We start from the raw sequence: 24,539 nt of genomic DNA, 5'->3' as shown, positions 1-24,539 counted from the left end.
GATTTTGGGTTAAAGGAGTCAGAGTTGTTAGAAAACATGCCGACTCCGACTCCGGGCTTCTTTTTTTCTTTCCTTTTCACTGACGCTCCTTGCATTTTTTAAAAACAGACTACCAATTGGTTCGATTACATGTATAAGAAGATACTAATGAGAAAATAACTGCCATTAACTTTCTGTAGCCGTCCCCTAGTTTGCTTGCTTTTTAACTTAACTAATAGCAACTGTCAGCAAACGGTTTTGTTACCTAACATTTTCAAGTAATCACTTTCAAATAAAAATAGAAATATAGTGTTTTGTTCGATCTCAGTTATAAAATAGTAAAAAACGTAACAAAATAGTAAGTCAAAGTCCGTAGCTAAGGTTGAAATTTTTAAGAGTGATCGGCAAATTCAAAAAAGTTCTGGAGCGAAAGCACGAATCCAAAAGATCCGATGAAATAATTTAATGTTTTTTTCTTTATTAAGACTATTTCTAAAACCTTGGTTCTCATTAAAAAGCATGGCACAAAATAAGTGTAAATGATTTCTTGATTACAACACACAATAATTGCAGTTAATCTTAAAATCTTCATATTAAGGTTAATCTAAAGCAGCCAATAAAATTTAAATTAAAAATTTAGCGAAAAAGAAATATAGGTATAGTAAAGCTATTCATACAAATTTGTATACCGTCCCATTTTGTGTAAAATTAGCTCTTGATGTATATGAGAAATATTTTCGTTGAAATTTTATTGATGAAATATAATTTAAAATATATTCGCGAAAATTTTCAGAATTAAAATATTTATATTTTTTATAAACTCTGAACTTAACTTTGGGTGTCATCTACCAGATGGGCATCACCCAGGCAAACCACCTCTCTCAAGAACTTGGATTTAGAAAAAAAGCTTTTTTTTCTCTCAAGTTACAGCTTTCAAAAATTGAAAGCACAGGATTTGATTAAAATCTATTTGTTAGACATTAAAAGGGGGGGGGGTGTAAATTACAGGTAATCCTTTTCAATTTTTTAAAAGGGATTTTTACGTCATCTCACTTTTTGACTCGTAACTATTGGAAAATTTGATTTTTAAATTGAATTTCTAACGTTGTAAGCGTCTTGGGCGAACAAAATGCGAAATTTTCATTAAAAGGAATTAATATTTCAATCTCTGTTTAGAGGTTTCCCCCCTTCCCCTGAAGGGAGAGAGCAAGTTGAAAAAATACACTTAAAAAAAAAATAAAAAAAGTCTGGAGTCGGGCGTTTCAAAATCCAGGAGTCGGAGTCGGGGTCGGAGTCGGCCATATTCCATCCGACTCCGCAGCCCTGATCAAAACTCCTTTGGTTGAGAGCTGCGGGAACACTAGATGTTAAACTGATTTTCCTCATTGTTTTTCTTTAGAACATCCTTCTTACTGTATGTGTTTGAGTGCTTTTTATTCTTGCATATTATTTAAATTTTCTTTCATGTCAAGCTTTCTGTAACTAAAAAATTGAAAGGTATAAAAGTCCAAAAACAAATGTAACACATGTAGCTATATCTAAGCCTTTATTGCATTTTATTTTATTGCTGAGTGAAAAAGGTTTCCTCCTATTTTTCAGTGGCCAGCAATCAACAGAACTTGCACATTCTTCATATGCTCTTAAACGACCTGAGGCGCATTATTAGGAAGTATTATTGCTGGGGTCGGCCCCTCGGCAGCACCATTCTTTGGGAACAGCACCTGAAAACGATTGACAGAATCTGTCAGCTAGCTGGTGATATTCAAATCAAAGAGGTAACGTTAACTTCCATTACCTGCAATCAATATAATAGACGAAAACATTAAACAATCTGTATATTTATGGTTCAGATGTTCAAGGCCCCAAATCTTGAACCTTGTGATTTTAATGAATAGGATCATTAGAAAAAGAATTTTAAATTAAATAGACCAGAATGTATTTGTTCAACTGGTGCAAGCTGGAGTGCGCTTTGATAAAGTCATACTCACACCTAAAAGGCTTGCTAAAATGACATTCAATCAAGCAAGTTTAGCAGCAAAATTTCCATCTTAATATTTAATACCCAACTCTCTCAATCATAAATTTAAACAATAGCATTGTTTCAGCTTTAAGACTTATGAGCTTTACTGCTGTATTTTAAATACATAACTTGGTAGTTTCAGGCTTTTTCAAATTGGTGGTTTAAATTTCAATATTTGTTTTTTTTTCCCCTATGTTCTTTAATTGTTTAAATTAATTTTTAATTTCACAAAAACTTCATCTGATGTACTGAAAAAATGTAGCCCCCCCCCCTCTGCACTGTACATAGTTTTTATTTTTCACTTGAAACGAAATAAATTACTTGCTATTACGAATGACAAATATGATCTAGCCTGTAGAGTATTTGTCCTTTTCTAACTGTTGAGCACAGTTCTTATCCCTCCCTCCTCTTTTCTGCAATTCAGCTATGATTGACGTTTAATGTAATCTATTCTGCCTTCTTTTTTCCCCCCAGCCAATCGAAGATGGGTCCTGCAGGCTTTCTGACATGCCGGAAGGCATCTTGCGCGAGATCTTGCTGAGGCTGAGTGACTATAAAGACCTGATGAATTCGTCCCAGGCCTGTGATGACATGAAGTTCCTGATCGCTGAACAACACATCTGGAAGGAGCTTTGCAAGTTCCATTTTAGCAGGGAGCAGCTCCAGCTCTTCTTCGAAAGCAGCCAGATCAAGTGTGTGGGAGTCAACATGGACTGGCAGCTTGTCTTTCACCAACTACGAAGGTGAGCAGAATGCAGTTCATGTGTATACTGTGTTTATTTCTAGTTATTAAGGTACGATCATACTTCTGAATGTCAATTTGTGGTAATGGCCCCATACCAAGGAAAGCTTTGAAGGCATTTATAAAGATTTTTGGGAACTTAATTTGGGACGTAAAAAATCTATAGAGGTATTGACAATGTAGGTACAATGCTCCTGTTCTTGGGCTGCAGAATGTACATATACGTATTTTCTCATTACATAAGTATGTTTTCTCTGTTAATGAACCATTTGAGGTTGCAACTATCCTCAGGCAGCTGGACAGATCAGTGGACAAGTATTTTCGATTTTTTAAAAATTTTTATTTTGGCAGACATATTCGTAGAGATAGGTAAAGCTGTAGAACAAAACCATTCCCAAGCGCAGGGGTAGCAGAACATTTCTATTTTTGGGCAAAAATGCATATGCTTAAGTTTGAGGACTTTTTGCATCCCAAGTATTTATACTATATTTGTGGACCAAGCGTCAAAAAAAAAGAAAAAAAAAAGAAAAAAAAATCCAAATTCGGTAACTATAACCAGAAAATTGGAAGACTTATTGTGATCTTAGGTTGCTATCGCTCCTTTTCATCCTGGCAACTCGATATTTATTCCCTCGTAGGAGTACCTTGCATCCATCGGGGAACACGAAAGAAATAAGAACTTTTGTGCCATGCAGCAATACATGGTAATCATAAGGCTCCATACTAAAGGGTAAATATAATTGAGGAAAATTATACCTTGCATTCTTCCATTGCAAATAACAAAATCTTCAGCAGTTACCGCAGATTTTCAATGTATACATAATTAGCAAAGAGGCAATCCATAATGAATGCATATTAGAGCCTTACACGTCACTCCTTAATGTTCAAATATCTCTCGTAGACAGTTTGAATCCGCCTTGGTCCTTTTCTAGTAACACAAAGACATGTCTAATTTCTGGCATTCTAGGAAGACATGACTGCTGGAAATTCAGAACAGCTAAGGAAACCACCTTGAGCTCGGAGAATGGCATTTGCCAGACTATCAGTACTTTGAAATAAAACAACTTAAAAGGAGTTGTTCTTGGGAAAGAAGATACTGTTTTATTACATCCAAATGCAGCAAAACCAGAGCTAAACTAACTTCTTGAGTTGATACTATACTGATAAGATCCATAATCTAAATCAGAGGCGGTAAACTTGTTTATGATCGAGAGCAAACCTTCTTCATATAAAAAATTAAGATAGATGTAACTGTGAAATCTTTACTTACTTGTCTGATTTTGCATGTCTGTTTGCTACACAAATCCACAGGACTTGCCAGATTGAAACAACATTTGAGCAGACATCTACATCCTCAAATTTCAAAAGATATCTCCATGTTGTTCATGTTTCCTAGAATTGTCGTACAAAACTCTGTGCTAAGTCTTTTCAATAAATGTACTCGTAAGATTTGTGTGGATCTTTTGATAGCTACAGAGCTTACCTCTAGCATTTAAAAAAGTGATGTTGCTTCAGTACTGGGAGCAACCAAAGGCAATCCTCAGCTAAGATTTTGTTTAGGTACAATGTTTTCAAAAAGAAAATATTGTACATGTAGTGCAGGTGCAGCATCAGAGCAAATGAATATTTTCTTCTGTTACTTATAGAATGAAGCGAATGCAGAATCAATAGAAAAGTAGTTTTCTGGAAATAAATTTTTCTTTAAGCTTGTCAATGCTGATGGACATAATTAAACGACCCGCAAATGAGCGAAATCGGTTTTCCCGAACCTGAAACAGAAGGTTTTCTTTTTTCTTGTCATTCATTCTTTAATGGATGTTTCTTGTTGATATCAGTTGGGTACTAACCCACCAAAGGTTTAGAACATTATTTTTAAGCATCTTATGTAGAGTAAATAAAGAAAAAAATATCTTAAAAGCTGAAGCTGAAAGCAGAACTTTTGAAAAATCTGCTTTAGGTTTGGGTTTGCGTTTAATTTTCGATTTTTTTCTCTTCTAGGAAATATGGGCTGAAAGAAGAATATACCGAAAGTTTATTTCTTTGTCGACATTGTCGCTGCCTATTTTGGAAGGTAAGAAAATATTGATTTTAAGAATTTTAATAGAATCTCAAAATAATTGTGTATGCCTATTTCGTTTAAGCGATTCAAAAATTAACTTAAGTTAAATTAGCTCAAGCATTACCTACTTTTAAAAAAAGCAATGGAATGAGTGAGCGGTATAAAAGCCTGTCAAAATAAATAGATAAGAAGACTTATGCCCTCTTGAATCACTAGTTTCTGACAAATGATGACATAGCATTAAGTGTTGTATCAAAGTGAAATTTTAATTCAATCGTTTTTTATAAAAACTCACTAGTTACAAAAGTCGCATGCTATATGTAGCTCAAGCTCAAACTGTTGAGCACAGGACAAAGTGTTGCAGCAGTTAACTAAAACATTTATCATATGATGTAATTAAGTATATTTCTTTTTCCTATTTACACTCATTTTACCATCTGAGTTGTAATTGAATGTCAATCAAATTTATCAAGATAGCTTTTCATTTTCCATAATGTTTGTACAAACTAGATGCTAGAGCGCTTTTGAACCGAAAATAAAACTTAAGTGGAGGTAACAACTTGAGATCCAATGCTTTTCGGTTTCCAGACAATGACAAATTGCTGGGATAGCACTAATGTCACTTATGTTGCTCAGTTCCCAATTATGAGAACACTCTCTTGCAATAAAATTTCACGGAATTGAGAATGATGCATTCTCTTGCATCTCACCTTAAGTAAAAAGTGCAACAAAGGGACGGACGGTGGTTAAAAAATGTGACATCTTTTATATATATATACGGGCATCCCTATGTAGCTATCAAATTTTGTTGAGAGTGACATTTAAAGTGTTAAAACAAGTTCTTAGATAAATAAATACCTTTGTGCAGAACAGTAAAGTAAGAAATAACAACGTCAGAAAAGCACAAATTCGCAGATTACTGCAGAACGTGTTTCGGCGTTACAGGGAACGCCTTTTTCAATGCAAAAAGTAATGAGCTTATGGATGAAAAGACATCCGACAAAAGCCAAGAGCAAGTAAGCATATAGCTTAAAAGACCAAAATATCAGATTAGCCAAACACCAACAAGAAAATATAAACCGATAAGGAACCAATTGGAATGCAAACAAAGGCCAAGAGCTCTCTCTGAGGTACAGAAAGCTGAAAGAAAGAATTCAATTAGGCAAACATTAAGCCAAAGCTTAAACAAAAAGAAAATGTCAATAAACGTGAACCGCAAGAAAGGAAAAGCTGAATGGAACAACAAACACCATGGAATAAAATAAACAAAAACAAAATTTTCGGAAAAGGAAAAATAAAAAAAAAGTGGGGGGGGGGATGTCAACCATATCAAAAAAGTTCAAAATAAACAAAGCAAGATAGATAAAAATAAATGGAAAAAAAATGAATCGGGAAAGGACAGTGTTAAAGATATGGGAGCCAGACATTGGAAAAATACGGAACTGCTTTAAGATCATTAACTAAGTTAGAACTGTTCCTCAAAATATGGAAAGATTCCCAAAAGTCAAGATCTGATGAATTGGGACAATTTTAGATAATCTGATAAGAGTTAAAATCAAGTGATTCAAATCCCAACAATGTTGAGCAATACTAGACTTATTTATTTTTTCACATAATTTTGATGCTCTTTCAAGCAAATTTTTAAAGCACGCCGAGTCTGTCCAGTAAGACAAGTTTACAAAAACAATTAATTTTATAAATTCCACAACAATTACTTTTTGCATTGAAAAAGGCGTTCCCTTTAACACTGAAACACATGTCTGTAGTAATCTGCCAATTTGTGCTTTTTTGACTTTATTTCTAACTTTACAAGTTCTTACAGTTTAGCACATGGACACCTTCCACATTTATAGAAAGAAGTTAAATCTTGAATAAAAACAGCTAAAATCGTATTAGAACATTTCAGGTGGGCATGGCATCTAAAGGTCATTATTCATCTCTTGCATTTGTGTCATACCTTTCTCCTTGACCTTCAGTACAGTTTGTTTACTCACTTTAACACCGTATGGTTGATTTGCATTTCTTTATCTCAACTGTAGCAAACCTTCTTGGTTTACTTTCGGTTTATCTTTTCCGTGAACAGAGTATAGACAACAAGCATTCAATATCTGCCAATTCTTTGATTTGCAGTCATTCGGCCATCCATGTGTGGATCCTCGGCGCAGCATTCCCAGCAGCGTCGACTCAGTGGATGACGACAACGAGCAAAGTCTGGTCAGTTCGGTGCCACTCTACGTTCCCATACCGCCTCAAGCCTTTCTCAGCTTCTTTTCTCTATAACAAACAGAAGAGTCTTGGAATGTAAATATTCAGTCGGAGGTGCGGCCCAAGATAAACGGAGACCAGAAGTGTTTCTCCGGATCTCATCGACGACAAAGAAATGCATTTATTTTCGACTTTTTTTGGTTGAGAGATTTTAATGGAGAGTTAATTCTCTGCAAAACTGTAGAGAGAGAGTCCCAACTTTTCTGTTGCTGTATGAAAAGTCGAAGTTTGTTTAACTATTTTTAGAACACTTTTCCGTTATAAGTCCGTCACTTGACGATGTCCTTTCATTCTACTCACTGCTGACATATTTGGTCAGAGTTACTTGTTTCGATGATATCATATAGTTTTCTTTTTCATAAACTTAAAAATGAAACAAGCCATTAAAATGAAATAAACCGCCTAATAACACAAACCATTTAATCTTCTGATAAGTTCAAATAAAACAATCTGCCAACTAAGTAAAACAGCCTCTTTAAAATGTTCAATAATCTGCCAAATAGAGATATCAAGCCATTAATATACACGTTAAAAGTAGTATTAAAATGTAAGGTCTGAAAAGAGAAGCAAAGATGACAGAGAGGTAAAACTTACTTTCTCTCCCCCCAAGAAGTAAGTAAGCTAGTCTCCAAGCCAATAGACCTATCAATAACCGAAAAGTAAGTATTTTAGGATTTGACCATTGAAACTAATTTTGTTCGAGTCAGGGCTCCCAACACGTTTTAGCTTTAGAAAAGGGTAAAGAGGTCCATTTTCAATCAAAAAGGGGACTAAAGAAGACCAATTAGGATTAAAAAGAGCACCTTGGGAGGACCACTCATACTTAAACCCATAGAAGCACCAAAAGGCATATTTGCTGCCTGCTGCTAAATCCGTGAAGCTAAGTCGTTAATTAACAATAATAATGATTTTTTAAGATACAATTCCTTATTACCTTCTGTACAACTGATCTTTTTATCCATTGAATACTATTACTTACACAAATATTTGGATGGGGGGAGGGGACACACTTAGTTCAGCACTCAAGGCAACTTCCTTAGCTTTAAATAGGCGCAATGATACATTTTGAATTGAACCAGGGATGCTGGTAGTCTCACTGAAAGATAGTATATTTTTAGTTTAAAATTATTTTTGTGTTTTTCTGTCTTGTAATGCTTTTTAATAGCGTTATATTCCTTCTCAACCGATATTAATCTATCACACACCAAACAAAAAAAGTTATTTTCTTGTTGTTTTCCCCAGTCTCAAGTTTTGTTTTCATCTTCATCTAACCATTTGCTTAGAAATTTTCACTTCCCCATGACTGACAACTGAAACCTGAAAAATATTGATTTGATTTTCATCAAAGCTACAGTTGAATTCATAGTAAAATTATTTATATTTGAATTTTATATTTAATATCTTATCAGAGGGTTCATACCCTTCAGGGAGAAATTTTTTTTAGCACTTTTGAAGAGACAAAAAATATTTTTCAAAGTACTACCCTAATTTCATACTACAAACATTGCATGCATATTTATTTAATACTAACATATTAATAACACGAAGTAATATAAAAAGTATAGGAAAACAAACTGATTTTTCTACAAGAGACACTTTGATAAAAGATCTACTGTATAGAAAGTTTTCTTATAAATGTCTGAAATGCTTAATCACAAAGAGAAGCAGATCACATGAGGCTTAGTTTTGCATTTTTCATATTCAAAGCACATTTTCAAGAATCATAAAGCTTAGATTTAAAAAAATAAAATAAAACCTTCATGATTGCAGGGCTATGAGTGCTTGAACCTTTATGGAGAAAAAAACTAAATTCCTTCCTTCAGCAGGCATCATGACAATGAAATGATGCACATAAATTCAACTTTATACCGAAAATAAGCTAATTATAATTAAAAAGAAGTTTGCAAAACTAAACAAATTTGAATTAAATAAATAAAAATTAAAACAAGTTAATCTACTGTAAGCTTGCCAGATTTTTGATTAGTTCAATTGGGACACATTAATGCTCCCCTTCTCCAAAGTAACGAGTATTCAGAAGGTTACCCAGGCTGTTTTTAGAGTGTTTTAGAGGATATTTCATTCTTAATGCTATGAGTAAATGGTTACTAATTGCGAACCTAAACCAGAGGTAATAATAATTGACACAAGCAGATAAATTATAAAATTTTATATCCTATGTGTTAATGTTTATAAGTTACTTTGGTAAGAAGAAACACTTTGAACGAGGAATAAAAACTTGAACACTACTTACATATACATTTAATGGCTAGGGAAAGAAAGAAAGTCTTTATTTTTTGTAGAAAGCCTTTTTTAAATTTAATCTTGTTGTAAAAATCCTCACAAGCAAATTTGATATTCATTTTACTAGTCAATGTTTCAAATAAGAAAGCAATTATAGTAAACCTAAATAATTTTTAGGATGACCTTCTTGATCATCTTAAAAATTATCCAATTGGATGGATTAAATAATCCTTTAGATGACTTTTATGGTCATCTATAATCAAATTCAGCATTTTCCGAGACTTGAAGTTATCCGGCCAGGACACTGGGACTGTCAGGGTCGAACCGTGACGTCTGGCAAGCCTAATCTACTGTAGCATGACAAAGTAACCTCTAATTGCCAAAAATATTTATAAGATGCAAAATGATTGAATGCTCGGAGAAGCAAATTTTCATGAACCAAGTTCAATGTTGGCATGTTTCCCATAAAATAAAAAACATGCTAATCTAAGGTAGTATATGGGAAAATAACATTCGATTGGGCAAAATATTTTAATATTTACATGATGCAAAAAGATGGAAATTTCAAACACTGAATGCAATTTTCCGCAAAGTTCGAGTCAAGTCAATGTTACCATGGCTTCCAAAATAATTTCTTTGTTAATTATTGAAATTAAGCAAAAAATAAGCTTATCTAAAGTAGCATATGTCAAAATAACTTCTGATTGTAAAATTCATCAAAATATTTACAAGATGCAAAAGGATTGTTTCAATCCTTTTTCCCTCAAACACAAAAGCAATTTTTCGCGATACTGCATATCGAACATATGTTCAGAAAATTGCACTCTTTAAAAGAATTACTAGCACAATCCAATGATTTGTGAGAGTTCAAGCAATAAAGAAACTTTTTGTACTTTTTCAATGTTTTCAAGCACTTGAAAATGAATTTTTTTTCTTTTCCATGAACTTTTTAAGGTTTTTCAAGGGCATAAAGTTTAGGAATATATGCACTTCATGCGTCACGAGATTGCCTCCGATTCTATTTGAAAAAGGGTGGTTCATAGCAACGTTACTATTATAGTCAGCGGTAACTTGAAGTCCCAAGGGATAGGTTAAAACGTTGGAGTTATGATGGGAAGTTTCCACAACAGTCTCAAGAGTTTGGGATCCAATCAAAACTTCTAAGATTATGGAAGATTCGAGTTATCGAGATCGGAAAGTTCATTTTCGCTATCGCAACGTGGGGCCGAAATTCCGAGAAATATCGGTAGCACCCTGCTCCGATTTGACATCATAACTCCTCCCCTAAACCTCTCTTTTTTTATGGATTTCCATGCTGCAGCGGTTGAAGGAGGAGTAATGACGTCAACCTGAAATGAAATAATACGAGAAAGTCAGGTTAAGCGATGCCGGGTTAAGGCGGCGCAGCCGCGTTTTGGTGAACAGCATCTTTTAACGTTATGAAAAACATTAAATCTGATTTTTAAGTAAAAACAATGTAAACGTGGACTAATGGGACCAAAATGGTTAAAAGCGGTCTTTACCCTAAAAAAAAAACGGACCATTTGGGAGCCCTGTAGAATGCAAAATCCAAAAAGCTACTTAAACTGAAAGGAATGGCAGCAAATCTTTTCTAGATAAAGTGCGGGCATTTTATATTTGGTGAGATTCAAATGAGAGAAAAATCCAATTATAAACCAACTTAATAATCTTAAGCTTAATACCCTCAAGCTATTTTTCTTTCTGTCATTTTTTGTTATTTTGTTTCCCTGGGCAAAATTTTCCTTTTATGCAGTTTCATAATTACTGAATAAATTATTCTCAAAGTTATGTTCCATTCCAAAAAACTAGGATTTTAAACAACACAAATTGAACTTTTTGTGCGACACATAGCTATAAAAGATCAATCGTTTGTGCTACAAAACGGTGCGGCATAAAAATAGCATCTTTGTCCTCTGCATCGTATATTTGAAGAAAATCAAATTTTATTACTGTAACAAATCTGGATACAAAACTGTAGTATTGACGACAGAAATGTTTCCCTAGTTATTATATCCATGTTTAATTTCTAACGAGAGAGAGAAGTGCAGGAGCCCTTTCTTTTAAAAACTTGCAAGATTGCAAGTGTTGTATGCATGGTTCTCGATTACATCAAACTTTTTCTCTTGATATTGTCTGCTGTTAATGTTGTTTCTCTCGAGTGTAAAAGCATCGATGATTTGTTCGTATTGCAATCTATATAGCTATTACTAAACGGATTATGTGTGAATAAAATATGACAACGTATATAAAGTACAAATTGAGAATGGAAAAAGGTTAAAAAACCAGCAAACAGCTGTTTCGGCACTCTAAAATACAAGTGCCATCATCAGTGCATTAAAAACGAAGACAGGTTCACCCGACTAACACAGTCGAGGCGAACAATGGAATAGGGACGAGTTGTAAAAGATATGAGAGCAGTACCGGAAACGATGAATGCTTGTTTCTAACATTGGTAGTGCTTCTTATAAATTAGTCAAATTTTTAGTTTCCGTTTTTTCACCTCTTCTTTCCAGCAACTGTTTTACTGTTCGGAACTCTCTTGACTTTGTTCGCAAACTTCGAATTTTTCAGTTAAATAACCATAGAATGGCCTCTTTTGATGCGAAATCACTCTTCACTAACGTGCCTGTTGAAGGTGCATTAGACTGCCTTAAAATGAACCCTTTGAGTCCAATTCTAAGTGATTTGTACATGCACTATTTCGAACTTAAATTATTTAAAATTATACAATTTGATTTTTACGTCAGGTGTTGACGACATTTTTCTGCTTTTGGACTCGTCTGTCAGTGACCTTGATAACCTTTTATCCATCCTAAATACTATTGACCCACATATTCAATTTACGGTTGAACTGGAATCTGGTAATCATCTTTCTTTTCTTGATGTGTCCATCACTCGTCATGACAATACGTTTACAACTACTGTTTTCCGTAAACCCTTTGCTGTTTCTCTTCCCACCCCCCACAAGTTATCCGTTCATCCTCCTAAACAAAAATTGGCTGCTTTCAGATCTTTTATTTACCGTGCTTTAGCCATTTGTTCAAATTCCAATTTACTTTCATCAGAACTGAATTACCTACGAAGTATTGTGGTGGATCGGGGATTCACATCAGATATTATTGATATTATTTATAAGAAGCTATGTAGCTCAACTAACAAAAATCAAACACTTGCTCCTGTGAACTATTCGAGTTCCGTTGTCTTACCCTTTTTTCCTAAAATCAGTCTACAAATTGCCAAAATCTTCCTCGATTACTCAACATTGTTGGTCTTACGGTCATAATTTTATTTTTTCTTCCGCCAAAGTTATTCACGAGTGTTCGTCTATTCATGATTTAGATTTTTGGGAGTCATATTACATATGGAAAAATGCTTATTTAATCGTCAATGATTTGTCTAGCACTCCCCCTTTTCCTCATGTTTGGAAGTCTGTTATTTGATTTACTTTTTGTCCGTAACGTTTTCTCCTGAGAGCAAATGTCCTCTGGAGTTCTGACGTAACCTTGACGTCATCGTTTCTGGTACTGCTCTCATATCTTTTACAACTCGTCCCTATTCCATTGTTCGCCTCGACTGTGTTTTAGTCGGGTGAACCTGTCTTCGTTTTTAATGCACTGATGACAGCACTTGTATTTTAGAGTGCCGAAACAGCTGTTTGCTGGTTTTTTAACCTTTTTCCATTCTCAATTTGTACTTTATATACGTTGTCATATTTTATTCACTATGCAGTACAAAGTTTTCGACTACTTTTTATGGATTATGTGTGCTTGAAACCAGTAATGAAAACATTATTTTAAGAGATGCAGCTCAACAACTACAGGTAGACATTGCAAGGTTCAGCACCTTAAGTTCTAGTACTTAGTTTGAATTTCATAGTATATCTGTCTTACCTTTTACAAATCAAATTTAAAACAGTTGTGTTTTTTTAGTTTTTAATTAGTCTTACAAGAGTTGAAAACCAAATCAAATAACATTTGAGGCTGTGAGAAGCAAAGGGATGTAAGCACCAAAACTTAAAAAAATGGAGATAATCAGTCAGTAACAAATGTTAGGGTTAGGCTAATTCTCCTCTGTTTTAGGGCAAGGGATGTACAACAGTTAACTCTCGATTATCTACGGAATAGCAGGCACAGTGACTGCAGATAATCTTCAAATTATGTAAATATGAATACAATGCTAGTGCTTAGTCGTTTAAAAGGATCAATAATACTCCCATACATTTATAGCAAAAACAATAACAGTATGTAAAAAATGCATGTTAATGTTATAAAAGGATCGCTAGTTATTGCTAACAGATTACACACATATGCAAGCAAATCGTGCAAGCAGATAATTTAACGCATCAAGCTCAGTTAACCAAAAACGCACAGGAGAGTATTTTTTTAAAGACTGGTCCGGTCACTTGTTTACATATGTAAGTGGTGTATATCTAAAAATCAGGTTTCAACCTGTCAGGTTTCGGTGACCTAAGTCATAATCTGAGCATTTATCTACATTCGGTTAACCATCGCCGGAAAATAAGTTTTTTGGAAAGTGAAAGCCTACCTAGGATCTGAACTTTGAACGCGTTTTACTCGAAACTTCAAGTCCACTTAAATCCCTTTGCTTCTCACTGCCTCATTTCATCGTAGTATTTTGAAAACCTTAATGCAGGAGAAATGCATTTTAAAGATATGTTTCATTCCCTGCTGAATGATAGGTTGTAGTGAGCGTCAACTGAAATTGACAAATTTGGAATTTGGACCAGGCTAACAAAACAGAAGGCGAAGTCACACCTCTGGGGAAACGACAATTCGACTAACTTTTTTCTTCGATATTTACTGCCTTGATAATTTAATATTAATTTGTCTAAGGGGCAGGATCTGTATTCAGCTACATTCGAAAGCAGCTGAACGTTTTTGTTAACATTAAAGAGTATTTTTGAGCATTACCGGTGATTCCTCACTCCGCACCTCCTCGATAGTCCTCCCCCCCCCCTAGAACCCCTGCTGGACAGGGCACAATTGGTGATGTATCTATCAATATATTTTGGTTCATATTTTTGTATAAGTGAAATATTTTAATGTATGTTTTTTACCCTGCGTATTTTTGCCAGATATTTCAAGTCATGGTTGTTAAGTTTTTGTAGATTATTTGTTTCTTAATAACAAAGATACTGATGCATTGATTTTTTTTTATTGTTTGTATTTAGGTTGTAACTTTTGTATGTTTGCTGGGTTTCTCAAGTTTTGAGCACTTATATGTATAGAAGAAAATAAATTTGTTGAATGTGACTGTATATTTGTTTCTTTTTCTTTGAAACAATGAAATAGTCATAACCTTCTCATAATCAAATTTCATGCAAATGCAAAGCATGACCAATAGGGTGCAGTTGTAATGTAAGCTAGAATATCAAAAACCTAGCCCAGCTCTAAGGGAAACCTGTTAACCTAGCTAAACCACCAGTGCTTCGTCTCTTTTTCAAAGTGAAACTTTTATGCATATTTTTATATTAGTTGCTATGACATTTATAATTGGACTTCTGCAGTGTTTTGCAATTAAGCGGGAGAGGCATAAAACTTCGTAACATGTGGTTACATTTAAAATAGAACACAAATTTCAAAACGTTCCTGAAGACTCGTTCAACTGATCTGTCCCTTTTACTGAAAGAGGCAAAATTTGAAAAAGGAAAAACTGTAGAAGTCCCTTTTAAATTCAAAAAGGAGGTCAGAATGAAACAAAATTTTACACACGTACTGACAACATTGATTCCAAACCTGGGGGTAATTACAGGGTGGCGACAGATCAGGGAAATCAGGGAACTTTATTAATCAGGGAAAAGTCAGGGAATTTTGAAAAAATAACAAAAAAAATCAGGGAAAATTGATTTTATGAAGAAAATTTTTTTTTTCTTTACAAAATTAAGTACTCTTAATTCCCCACGCATTTTAGGTCAAAAAAAAAAACAGTAAAATTAATGAGGTGCGATTATACACTGCCTCATATTTGTGCATCTTTTTTCCTCAACGTCAAAGTATTGAATCTTACTTATTAACCATAGGATTTACTTCCTGAGATTGATTCTGTGTATGTTAGGTTGTTTATTTTACCTAGCTTGAAATTTCCTTCAACGCTTTCAATGCCTGCTACGTAAAATAAACAACCATACAGGCAAAGACGAAGCCTTCATCAATGCCTTAGCTCCTTTGCCATTATTCCATTGTCTCGAAGTAATTAGCGTACTGTAATCACAATTTCAAGAAATCTTTGGTTTTTGAATTAATACTATAAAATCTTAAAAATTATTACTTCTTTCCGTTTTTAAATTAATTGCTAAAATTGAACTTTCAATAAAAAAACTGTTTTTTGCCGTTATACTATTTGTTGTCACCGCAGATTATAAAGGTTTTCTTCAGACTTAAGTGATTCTTTAAGTTTATAACCAAGTTGTATTCTTCTTTTATATACTTTGAAATTGACTAATTGCTTTTTTTTCTTGCTTTTCAAAGTTGTTTGTTACAAAAGCAATCTAAGGTTTTTTTCGTTACATGCTGAAATCATTTGAAATAGAGTTAACTTGTGTACTTAAGCAAATATCTTAATTTTTTTATTGTTAAAATGCTGTATTCATTCATTAAAACCTATGAAAAGCTCCCTATGAATGGATGTCAAATGGTTTCATCTGTTTTGCATAAATATGTCAATTAGTTATATAAGAATAACTACATTACTTCTGTTCTTTCACTATTACTTGCTATTCTTGCAACAATTATTATAATGTTTGAAAACTTAGTTCATAATAATATTAATTACTTTTTAGTTCTATCATAAATACACATGTTTTTAAGAGTAATTTTAATTGTTTCTTAAAATTCTTATGCTACGTGGTTTCTAGAAGTAAACCACTGGAAGTAAAGTATTTTTTTTTTCTTTTTTTAAAAATTTTCTATAATCTTTCCATGTAGAAAAATTTAATATACTGTTTTGTAGGGTTTTTTCCCAAAACAATTGACTTGATATGTTTTTTTAAACCATTTTATTAAAAAAGTAGCATCTTTTTAAAATATATCTTTAGTTAAACAACTTTACACAACTTAAAACGTTTAAAATACTGCATTTTATACAAACATACAATGGATTTCAAGTGGAGCAAAGAAAGGAAACCATTATCATTGGTAACGTAAATCAGGGAAATTTGGTGAACTTAATCAGGGAAAAGTCAGGGAACTTTTTTTCACAGTTCCTGTCGCCACCCTGAATTACCCCCAAATTACAAGGGTTGAGTTGCTGTTTGGTCTCAAAACAATATTTTACAAAAATAGATTTCAATTTTTTTATTTTGTGCTAATGTTATGTTGCAACTTATTTCATACGACCATGAACTTGTTTCTTAAATGGTCATATTCATTAGCTGATTTGAACCCCATACAGAACCTCTAATGAAATCTTGTTGATTGAAGATAACTGATTGGCGGTTGGTGTCAGACTGAGGTTCAAATCAAAAGGCAAATACTCTCATTAACATTTCTCAGCATCATTTGGTTTTATAAGCTTATAACTGAAAATAGTCAACTAACACATCAATAAAACACACTTAAATTACAAATTGGACAAAATTTATTAGTTCGAGGAATTTTGCAAGTTAATTTAGTGGACAGAATTATTTAAATATTTTCCCCTGGTTGAATTTCTTTCCTCCAAAATCGCCAGCCCATGCAAGGTATTCGGAGACTAATTTCTTCGTTTCAGGAGTAGTGGGATCTAGCTTTTTCCAGCTATAAGATTCATAATCAATTTGCCAATCCTCAGAGAGCTAAATAAATACAACATGGAACTCATTAATAAACTAATATTTTAAAGCATTTTATCACAAGAAAGTACAGTGAAATTCCATTACAACAAAATTTCCGTTTCAATGAACTATATTTTCAGTTCCTATATAACTGCCGTTACATTATTTGAATTTCATTGCTACAAACAAAAATTTGCAGTCCCTCGTAGTTCGTTGTCACGGAATAGTTAAATATGCAAAATTTTAAGCAAGTAAATTAATATCACACGGAATGCATATACATAGCTTCCAACATTCCAACTTAAAAATTCGCACAATGTACGCGGTGGCTATATTTCTACTTGGTTTTAACCATTATAAAGCAAAGTTATAAAGCATTATATTTTCAAACCCTTACCTTTATTTGATTTGTGCTTTTATAAGCAAAAAAAAGAATAAAAAAATTTAAAAATAAGTAAATATATAAACTTATTTCTTTGAACTTAAACTTTCAAAAGTTCTTTTCAAACTTTCGACTTCGCAGCTTTCAAAAACTGTATCAAAAAATGGTGCTTCTAACAGTAGTTTTTGACAGGTCTTGGTGCTTTTTTTGTGAAAATATGTCTGATGTCGTTAGTTCCTCCATGTGCTATCTGGAAATCAATATGCAAACTGAGTAAAATGCAAAGTGTGGTCCTTTTCATTAGGGTTGGCAAGGTTTTGGACACTACGGTAAAACCCCTGGTTTTTACCGTCAATTTTTTTAAATTGAAGTCTAAAAAGCGCAATGATAGGCCATTTTGGTAAAGTTCAGGGAAAGGGGAGGTTCAGGGTACCAAAATCACAATATTGGGTGATCTTCAAAAATATTATAGCTGGCTCTCCCCGAAATTGAAGCTTTAAAAACGAAATTGTACTCCCTCTTTCATAACATTTACACGCTTTTTGAATGCATTATCGAAGGGACGGAGTTCAAGAACTCTTCTTCGGCAATATTTCGAAATTGAAGTTCCAAAAACGCAATTTTAGGCGTAAAAGCAATTGGGGCTCCAAGCCATTAGTTTTTCTGCCAATCTTAAATCTGTTTATTGCAGCAATAAAATCGCATTTGACATAAGATTTTCACTTTTGCAACATAAACCAGTTTTGATCGGAAAGTCTCCCCAAGATAGCGCGAACAAACCAGAAAAGAATGAAAGGTGGGGGAAGGGTATGGGCGATTAATGAACTGGCAAATGAGAAAAAAAAACGAAAGGACACACACCTCCAAAAGCACGTTGTAAACAAAATAAGCTCATGGCGGAAAATCAAGAGAATGTCCATGTAAATTCGTGGTTATGGAAAGATCCTGCAATTAAAGCATATTTTTCGAACACTCAATTTTTCTTTTTTTAGTAAAAACTGAAGGAAAGTAATAGAATTTCTTTCCCTCCCGACCTCCGTCTTGGAAATTTTGTCCAAGACGGAAATCCGTCCTGAGACGGAAGGTCTTGCACCCATGCCGTCTTGTCCAAAACCCTGTGTCCGAAAGTGCCCAAAACTATATTTTTTTTTAGAAAAATTGCATTATGTGAGGAAGCATCAAAAACAGAATAAAATGTATTGAAGTAATTTTTTATATTGAACATTTATTCAATGGAGAACATTCAAGTAATTTATGCAGCTGATTTGAATCTAGTTACATAGAAGTTGAATTCTTGATCAAAATTTCAATTTCTTCGCATTAGTTTTTTTTTTTTTTTTTTTTTTGATAATAGCAACCAAATTTCCCTATGTTTATGCATGTGTGCAAATTAAAGCAGGGCTGGCAAGTTTTTTATCATCCTATTCGAAGCCCTTGTGTCCGAAAGTGTCCAAAAACTATTTTTTGAGAAACTATATTTTGTGAGAAAATATCAAAAACAGAACAAAATGTGTAAAATAAATTTTTTTTTTTTTTTGACTATTTAATATATTTATTCAATGTGAACATTCAAGTATAAATATATATGTTATGTTTATGCAGCTGATTTTAATCTAATTATGTAGAAATTAAATTCTTCATTAAAAATTTCAATTTGTGTGCAGGAGGTTTTTTTTTTCTATAAACCAAAATTTTCGACATTTATGCACGTGTGCAAAAGAAAGTGTTCAAAATACAATGCAATAATCGACTTAAATGCAATAAGTTACAATTTTTTGTTGTTTCAGAATTTATTAAAAACATATGTTCTAAAAAAAGAATAACACAAGTTTTACAATATAAGTGTTTAATCATCAATTTCTTGTTCTTTAATCAATGATTTAAAAAATAATTTTCGTTAAAACATCATGTAAAACTTTTTTGCAAAAATCATTTAAAAAATTAAGTTTTTTTTCACCTAAATATTACACACATTTAATAACATTCCTTTCAATTATAAATGGAACTGAAATTAGTTGTCTTGGTAGTGTTGTGAATTTCCTCTCATAACTCTACCAACTGTTACATAAGGAAGTTTTTACGCAGTAGTTTTATTGTCAATTTTTTCAAGCAAAATATTTTTAAAATGACATTTTAGAAAAAAATATTATATAAACTCATTAATTAAACCTTGGTTATGTCTATATTTATTTATTATAAATATTGCAGTCAATACGACTTAATTAGATTACACCCCTTTAACTTTATCATAGTTTTGGACAGTTTTAAGACAGTTTCGAACGGTAAAAACCATAGATCTTTAAAAGGGATAGATGGGCCTTTCTCCTACAGCGCAGCGTATTTCGCCCGGAGAAAGTGGGGTCATCATGATTCTTCGGAGAATCACGTGATCAAGGGACATCGTGTCTCCCTCTTCTCGGGCAGCAGTGATATAACAATGCGAAGCGCCGTTAAAAGTCTAGGATTGTCTGATCACTAATTTTCTTCACCCTCGAGTTTAAATTGTCAAAATTATCATAGTCTGTGGGACGAAAAAAAAAGAAAAGAAAAATTGGGGAGGGGGCGGAAGTCAAATGACCATTCATGTAGTTTATAATTGCAAATAATTTATTTTCTGAGTACTTAAAAAAAAAAATGCTTAAAAATTAGGAACAAACCAAAGTTATTGGTTTGGCTATTATCGTGTTGGTGCGAATTGCATGCGAATATTAGAATATTATTTGAGTTAATATTCGATACTATTTACTAGAGACGTACCGAGTACTCGGTAACTACTCGGTACTCTGCCTACTCTGCCAATATGCCGAGTACTCGGTACTCGGCCAAATTTTGATCAGATACTCGGCCAATACCGAGTAGTTGCAAAAAATTGAATACATTAAAATTTACAAAAAAGCTCAAGCATATATAATTTTCTGCAACCATTTACAATTCAAATTTAAATTTTGAGATTAATGAAGTTTGAAATACTTCAATGAAATAAATCTTGGTTCAAATGTCTCGAAAGTTAATAAAACTTTTTTGTTGAAAATTGTGCAAATATGGAATTTTTGCTACAAACTAAAATTAGTTATAAGATATATAAAAATACCTTAGTTTTAAAAATAAAAGGAAATAAAACAACGTTAGAAGCACAGTGCAGGATCACTGCAGACACGTGTTTTGGCGTTACGAGGAATTTCTTTTTCAATGCACAAAATGTGAGCTCTTTGATTTAAAGGCATCCAGCAAAAGTCGAATTTTTTGTCGTATGCCTTTACAGTCTTTAGTTCACATGTTATGCACTGAAAAGATGATCCTTGTAACACAGAAAAACGTGTCTGCAGTGTTCCTGCACATTGGTTTTTTTGCTTTTAAAAATTATTTATGTTTAGCGAACTAGACCTATAATGAATAAATTTGTATAATTTGTTTTAATTCCAACTTGATAAGTCATACCTTTTATTTATTCATTTTTAATTTAAACAATATTATTTTTGCAAAATTTTGTAGTTAAATTTCAGCAGGAATTTAGTTTAAAAACTATTATATGGACAAGGAGGTCTATACTACTATTTCAATAAGTTCAAAATTCATCGGTGTGTGTCAGTGGTCCTTCTTTCAACATAATTGGTACTGGGAAACTCGGCCGAGTAGTGAAAGGCCGAGTTACTCGGTAACTCGGTACTCGGCCGAGTAGTAAAAGGCCGAGTACTCGGTACTCGGCCAAAGTGCTACTCGGTACGTCTCTACTATTTACATTTGTATTTCTAATTGGTTTATGGTTTTAGATCGGGTTTTATGTTAAGTTGTTGCACTGGCTTCAAAAGTTGTGGGGAAAAGCACGCATTGAAACTATTTATCTGTATTTTAAAAATTTGATTGAAATAAAAAAAAATTTATAAGGTCAATTTTTGTTTAAGATTTTTGAAGACGTCTTTTTCTACTCAGTATTTAAAGCACTTGAAAAAAAGTTTAAATAGCTTGTGCGCCTGCTTCAAAAGCTGTCATTTTGTCCCGCATTTCATTAAAAAGTAATAACCTAAAAAGGTAACAAAGAACATTTTTTGCAAAAGTACAAAAAATACATTTGCGATTTCTTAATGAAAAGAAAAATTGTTACCTTTTTTAATTATTACTTTTAGTGAAAAATATGAGGTGTTACGTGAGGGACAGAGTGTTCCGTTTTTCTTTAATAATGGGTAAAATACTTTAATATAACCCATGCTTAAAGCATTTAACCCATGCGCAAAGTGATTCTCTTCGATAAGGGAAACAGTTTCTTGTGAGGGGAGTCCCTTGATCACGTGATGTCCAACGGGGGATGTTGGCGCGCGCTCTGAGGAGAAAAGTGGGGAGAAGGCACATCTATTCTATTTTAAGATCTATGGTAAAAACCACCTGTCCTGGCCTAAACTAGTTTTGGACAGTCCAAAACCCAACCCTGCTTTTCATGATTTGAGGATTCCAGGATAATCTTCTGATTAACATTCTAGAAATATCTGGTCATATTTCTTAGATTTAGAAATTTCAACTTTAATAGTAAACTTTTGCATACCACGTGTAATTCTTGTAACAAACACATCACTAGGCGCAGTAATAGCCAGACAGAATGCTTCATGCGCGATGTGTAATGGGTCAGAGATTTATGCTTTGGCCACGCCCTTCAGTTGAACATCACTGGAAAACCCCATCAATCACGTTGGACTTTCTTACAGCTTGGCCGCAAAACTTATCATTCTGCGCTGAACTTTATTGCCAACTGAGATATTGTGCCAAATGTTGGCTTCAAACAACGTCTTTGGGAGAAGTGTAGTAGAACCCCTATTACTGGTGAGGCCCACGCATTCGCCGCATTGGAGCAAGCGTACAACAGGGAAAGCAACCTTTATTGGCAATTATTCGCTAAACAGGAAATTTTTGCATCACGTTTCTTGTATTATGTGTATGTTCCAACACAAAATTGCTTACAGAGTTTATTTGACTGATTCTTTCTAAAGAAAAAATTTAGTTACTTAAGTTACGCTAGTAAAAGTACCCATTTTAAACTAATACACGTCTCGGACATTGAATACAGTCGAAATGGCAAATGAGGGAAGTTAAACGATAAAAAAAAGATAAATTATAAAACCGTTTCAATTTCTTTCTGACAAATTAAAACACTTCCAAATAGAGGGTTGTAAATCTTTTAGATGATTTATTGTACCATTTGTAGTTAAAAAAAAACAGCAGTTGAATGAAAAAAATAAGCAATCCAAGATCGCTTTTAAAAAAAAATTCAAACAGTTGGGCATTATGTAGGGTTTGAATAGAAAAACACAGTATTTATTTGATTAAAAAAAATTTTCATAGAAACTGCTCCTTTCTTTTTTTTTGTTTCAATAAAATCAACTGATTTTTTCATGCAAATAAAATGATTTAAATTTATTAATACTAAATGTAAAATTTTAATACTAATTATTACCTCCAAGTAATCAAAGCCCCAGAAAATCTTCAATTGATGGGTCTGGCATGATTAGGCGAGAAAAAAGGGGGGTAGGGGGGGGGGACTAATGACTTACATTTCTTGGTTGCATCCCAAAATGACTGGGAAGGCGATAATTATAATTGCATGCATTTGGAAATCTTACTTTATTATTCTATGATTTTGGAGACAAAAAAGGCAGTAGCAAAATTTTACAAAAACATCTTTTCCGAGGAATAAGAATTGAGTAATCGAAAAAATCTAATTTCAACTTCACAACAGTTTTTGCAAAATTAATGCACGAGAGAGCCAGAAAGCGAAGGTAAACATTGGCGAAATTTTGGAAACTGTTGGTGTTGCTTTCAGTCTGCCAGTCACTTCGCAGACTATTAATTATCCATTTCTTTTTCCTTTCTGCATCTGTTGGAAATCTGAAATCCTTTTTTGGAGCTGTTTGCACAATTAATAGTCACATGTGACTCAATTTAACAGAAAAGAAGAAGACAAAAGAAATGTAAACATCAGCAACAATGCTACCTCCAGGGGTCTGGCCAGAGGATATTTGGGTCCATTAACGGACCCTTCACAAAAACCTGATCAACCAAAACGGACCTTTCACAAAATCCCGATCAAACAAAACGGACCCTTCACAAAATTCTGATAAACAAGATCGGATCTGTCAAATAGTTTATTGAAAGAGCAAATCTGAAAGCAAAATAACGCATATTTCTGTGTATAAACCGATAATTTTTGGAATCTTTTTTTAAGTCAAATTAGAGGGATCAGCTTATACAAAATCGGCTAATTTTGAAAAAAAAAAAAAAAAAAAAAAATCGGCACTCTTGGGATGCTCCTGCAAGAGATAAATAATTGCTACTGCCAAATAAATATAATGGAAGTTTTTTTTTAATCACAGCTAATTAGCAGCGGTGTTTTTGTAAACTTTTCGGAAAAGGCATTGGACGACGATCCCTCAAATTCCGGATAAAAAAAACACGAAAACTACGTCAAAAAACAGGATCTCAAATGCTCCTCTATTGCTCAACATTGTTGGTCTTGTGGCCATAATTTTATTTTTTCTTCCGCCAAAGTTATTCACGAGTGTTTGTCCATTCATGATTTAGATTTTTGGGAGTCATATTACATATGGAAAAATGCTAATTTAATCGTCAATGATTTGTCTAGCACGCCCCCTTTTCCTAATGTTTGGAAGTCTGTTATTTGATTTATTTTTTGTCCCTGACGTTTTCTCCCGAGTGCAACTGTCCTCTGTAGTTCTGACGTAACCTTGACGTCATCGTTTCCGGTACTGCTCTCATATCTTTTACAACTCATCTCTCATTCCAATGTTCGCCTCGACTGTGTTTTAGTCGGGTTGAACCTGTCTTCATTTTTCATTGCACTGATGATGGCACTTGTATTTTAGAGTGCCGAAACAGCTGTTTGCTGGTTTTTTAACCTTTTTTCATTTTGAATTTGTACTTTATATACGTTGTCATATTTTATTCATTATTCACAAGGCATTGGTTAGCACTTTTCTCCACTCATGATTTAATAAACAATAATAATATATATCTGCGAAATGAACTTAGAACTGCAAAGGGATAGTAAGGGTG

At 33.4% G+C, this 24,539-nt stretch overlaps 2 protein-coding genes across 2 annotated transcripts in view; one reads left to right on the top strand and one right to left on the bottom strand.

Annotated features, from left to right (window-relative positions):
- Window positions 1-7,118, top strand: part of LOC129225799 (F-box only protein 25-like) — an 87,558-nt gene extending 80,440 nt beyond the window's left edge. Inside the window, exons 6-9 of the mRNA XM_054860309.1 lie at window positions 1,579-1,754; window positions 2,474-2,742; window positions 4,740-4,812; window positions 6,931-7,118. Coding sequence (XP_054716284.1) covers window positions 1,579-1,754; window positions 2,474-2,742; window positions 4,740-4,812; window positions 6,931-7,080 — 668 coding nt within the window. The 3' untranslated portion in view covers window positions 7,081-7,118. The remainder of the gene's footprint in view (window positions 1-1,578; window positions 1,755-2,473; window positions 2,743-4,739; window positions 4,813-6,930) is intronic.
- A 9,787-nt stretch (window positions 7,119-16,905) lies between these two features.
- The window catches only part of LOC129225634 (elongation factor 1-gamma-like), a 41,335-nt gene continuing 33,701 nt past the window's right edge, over window positions 16,906-24,539 (bottom strand). The window contains exon 10 of the mRNA XM_054860100.1: window positions 16,906-17,119. Within this exon, the coding sequence (XP_054716075.1) occupies window positions 16,967-17,119 (153 nt within the window). The 3' untranslated portion in view covers window positions 16,906-16,966. The remainder of the gene's footprint in view (window positions 17,120-24,539) is intronic.

The sequence above is a fragment of the Uloborus diversus genome, chromosome 7, assembly GCF_026930045.1.
Source record: "Uloborus diversus isolate 005 chromosome 7, Udiv.v.3.1, whole genome shotgun sequence".
In the NCBI taxonomy this organism is placed as follows: Eukaryota; Metazoa; Arthropoda; class Arachnida; order Araneae; family Uloboridae; genus Uloborus; species Uloborus diversus.
The sequence above is the reverse complement of the archived record's forward strand: the minus strand, read 5'-3'. Positions and strand labels throughout refer to the sequence as shown.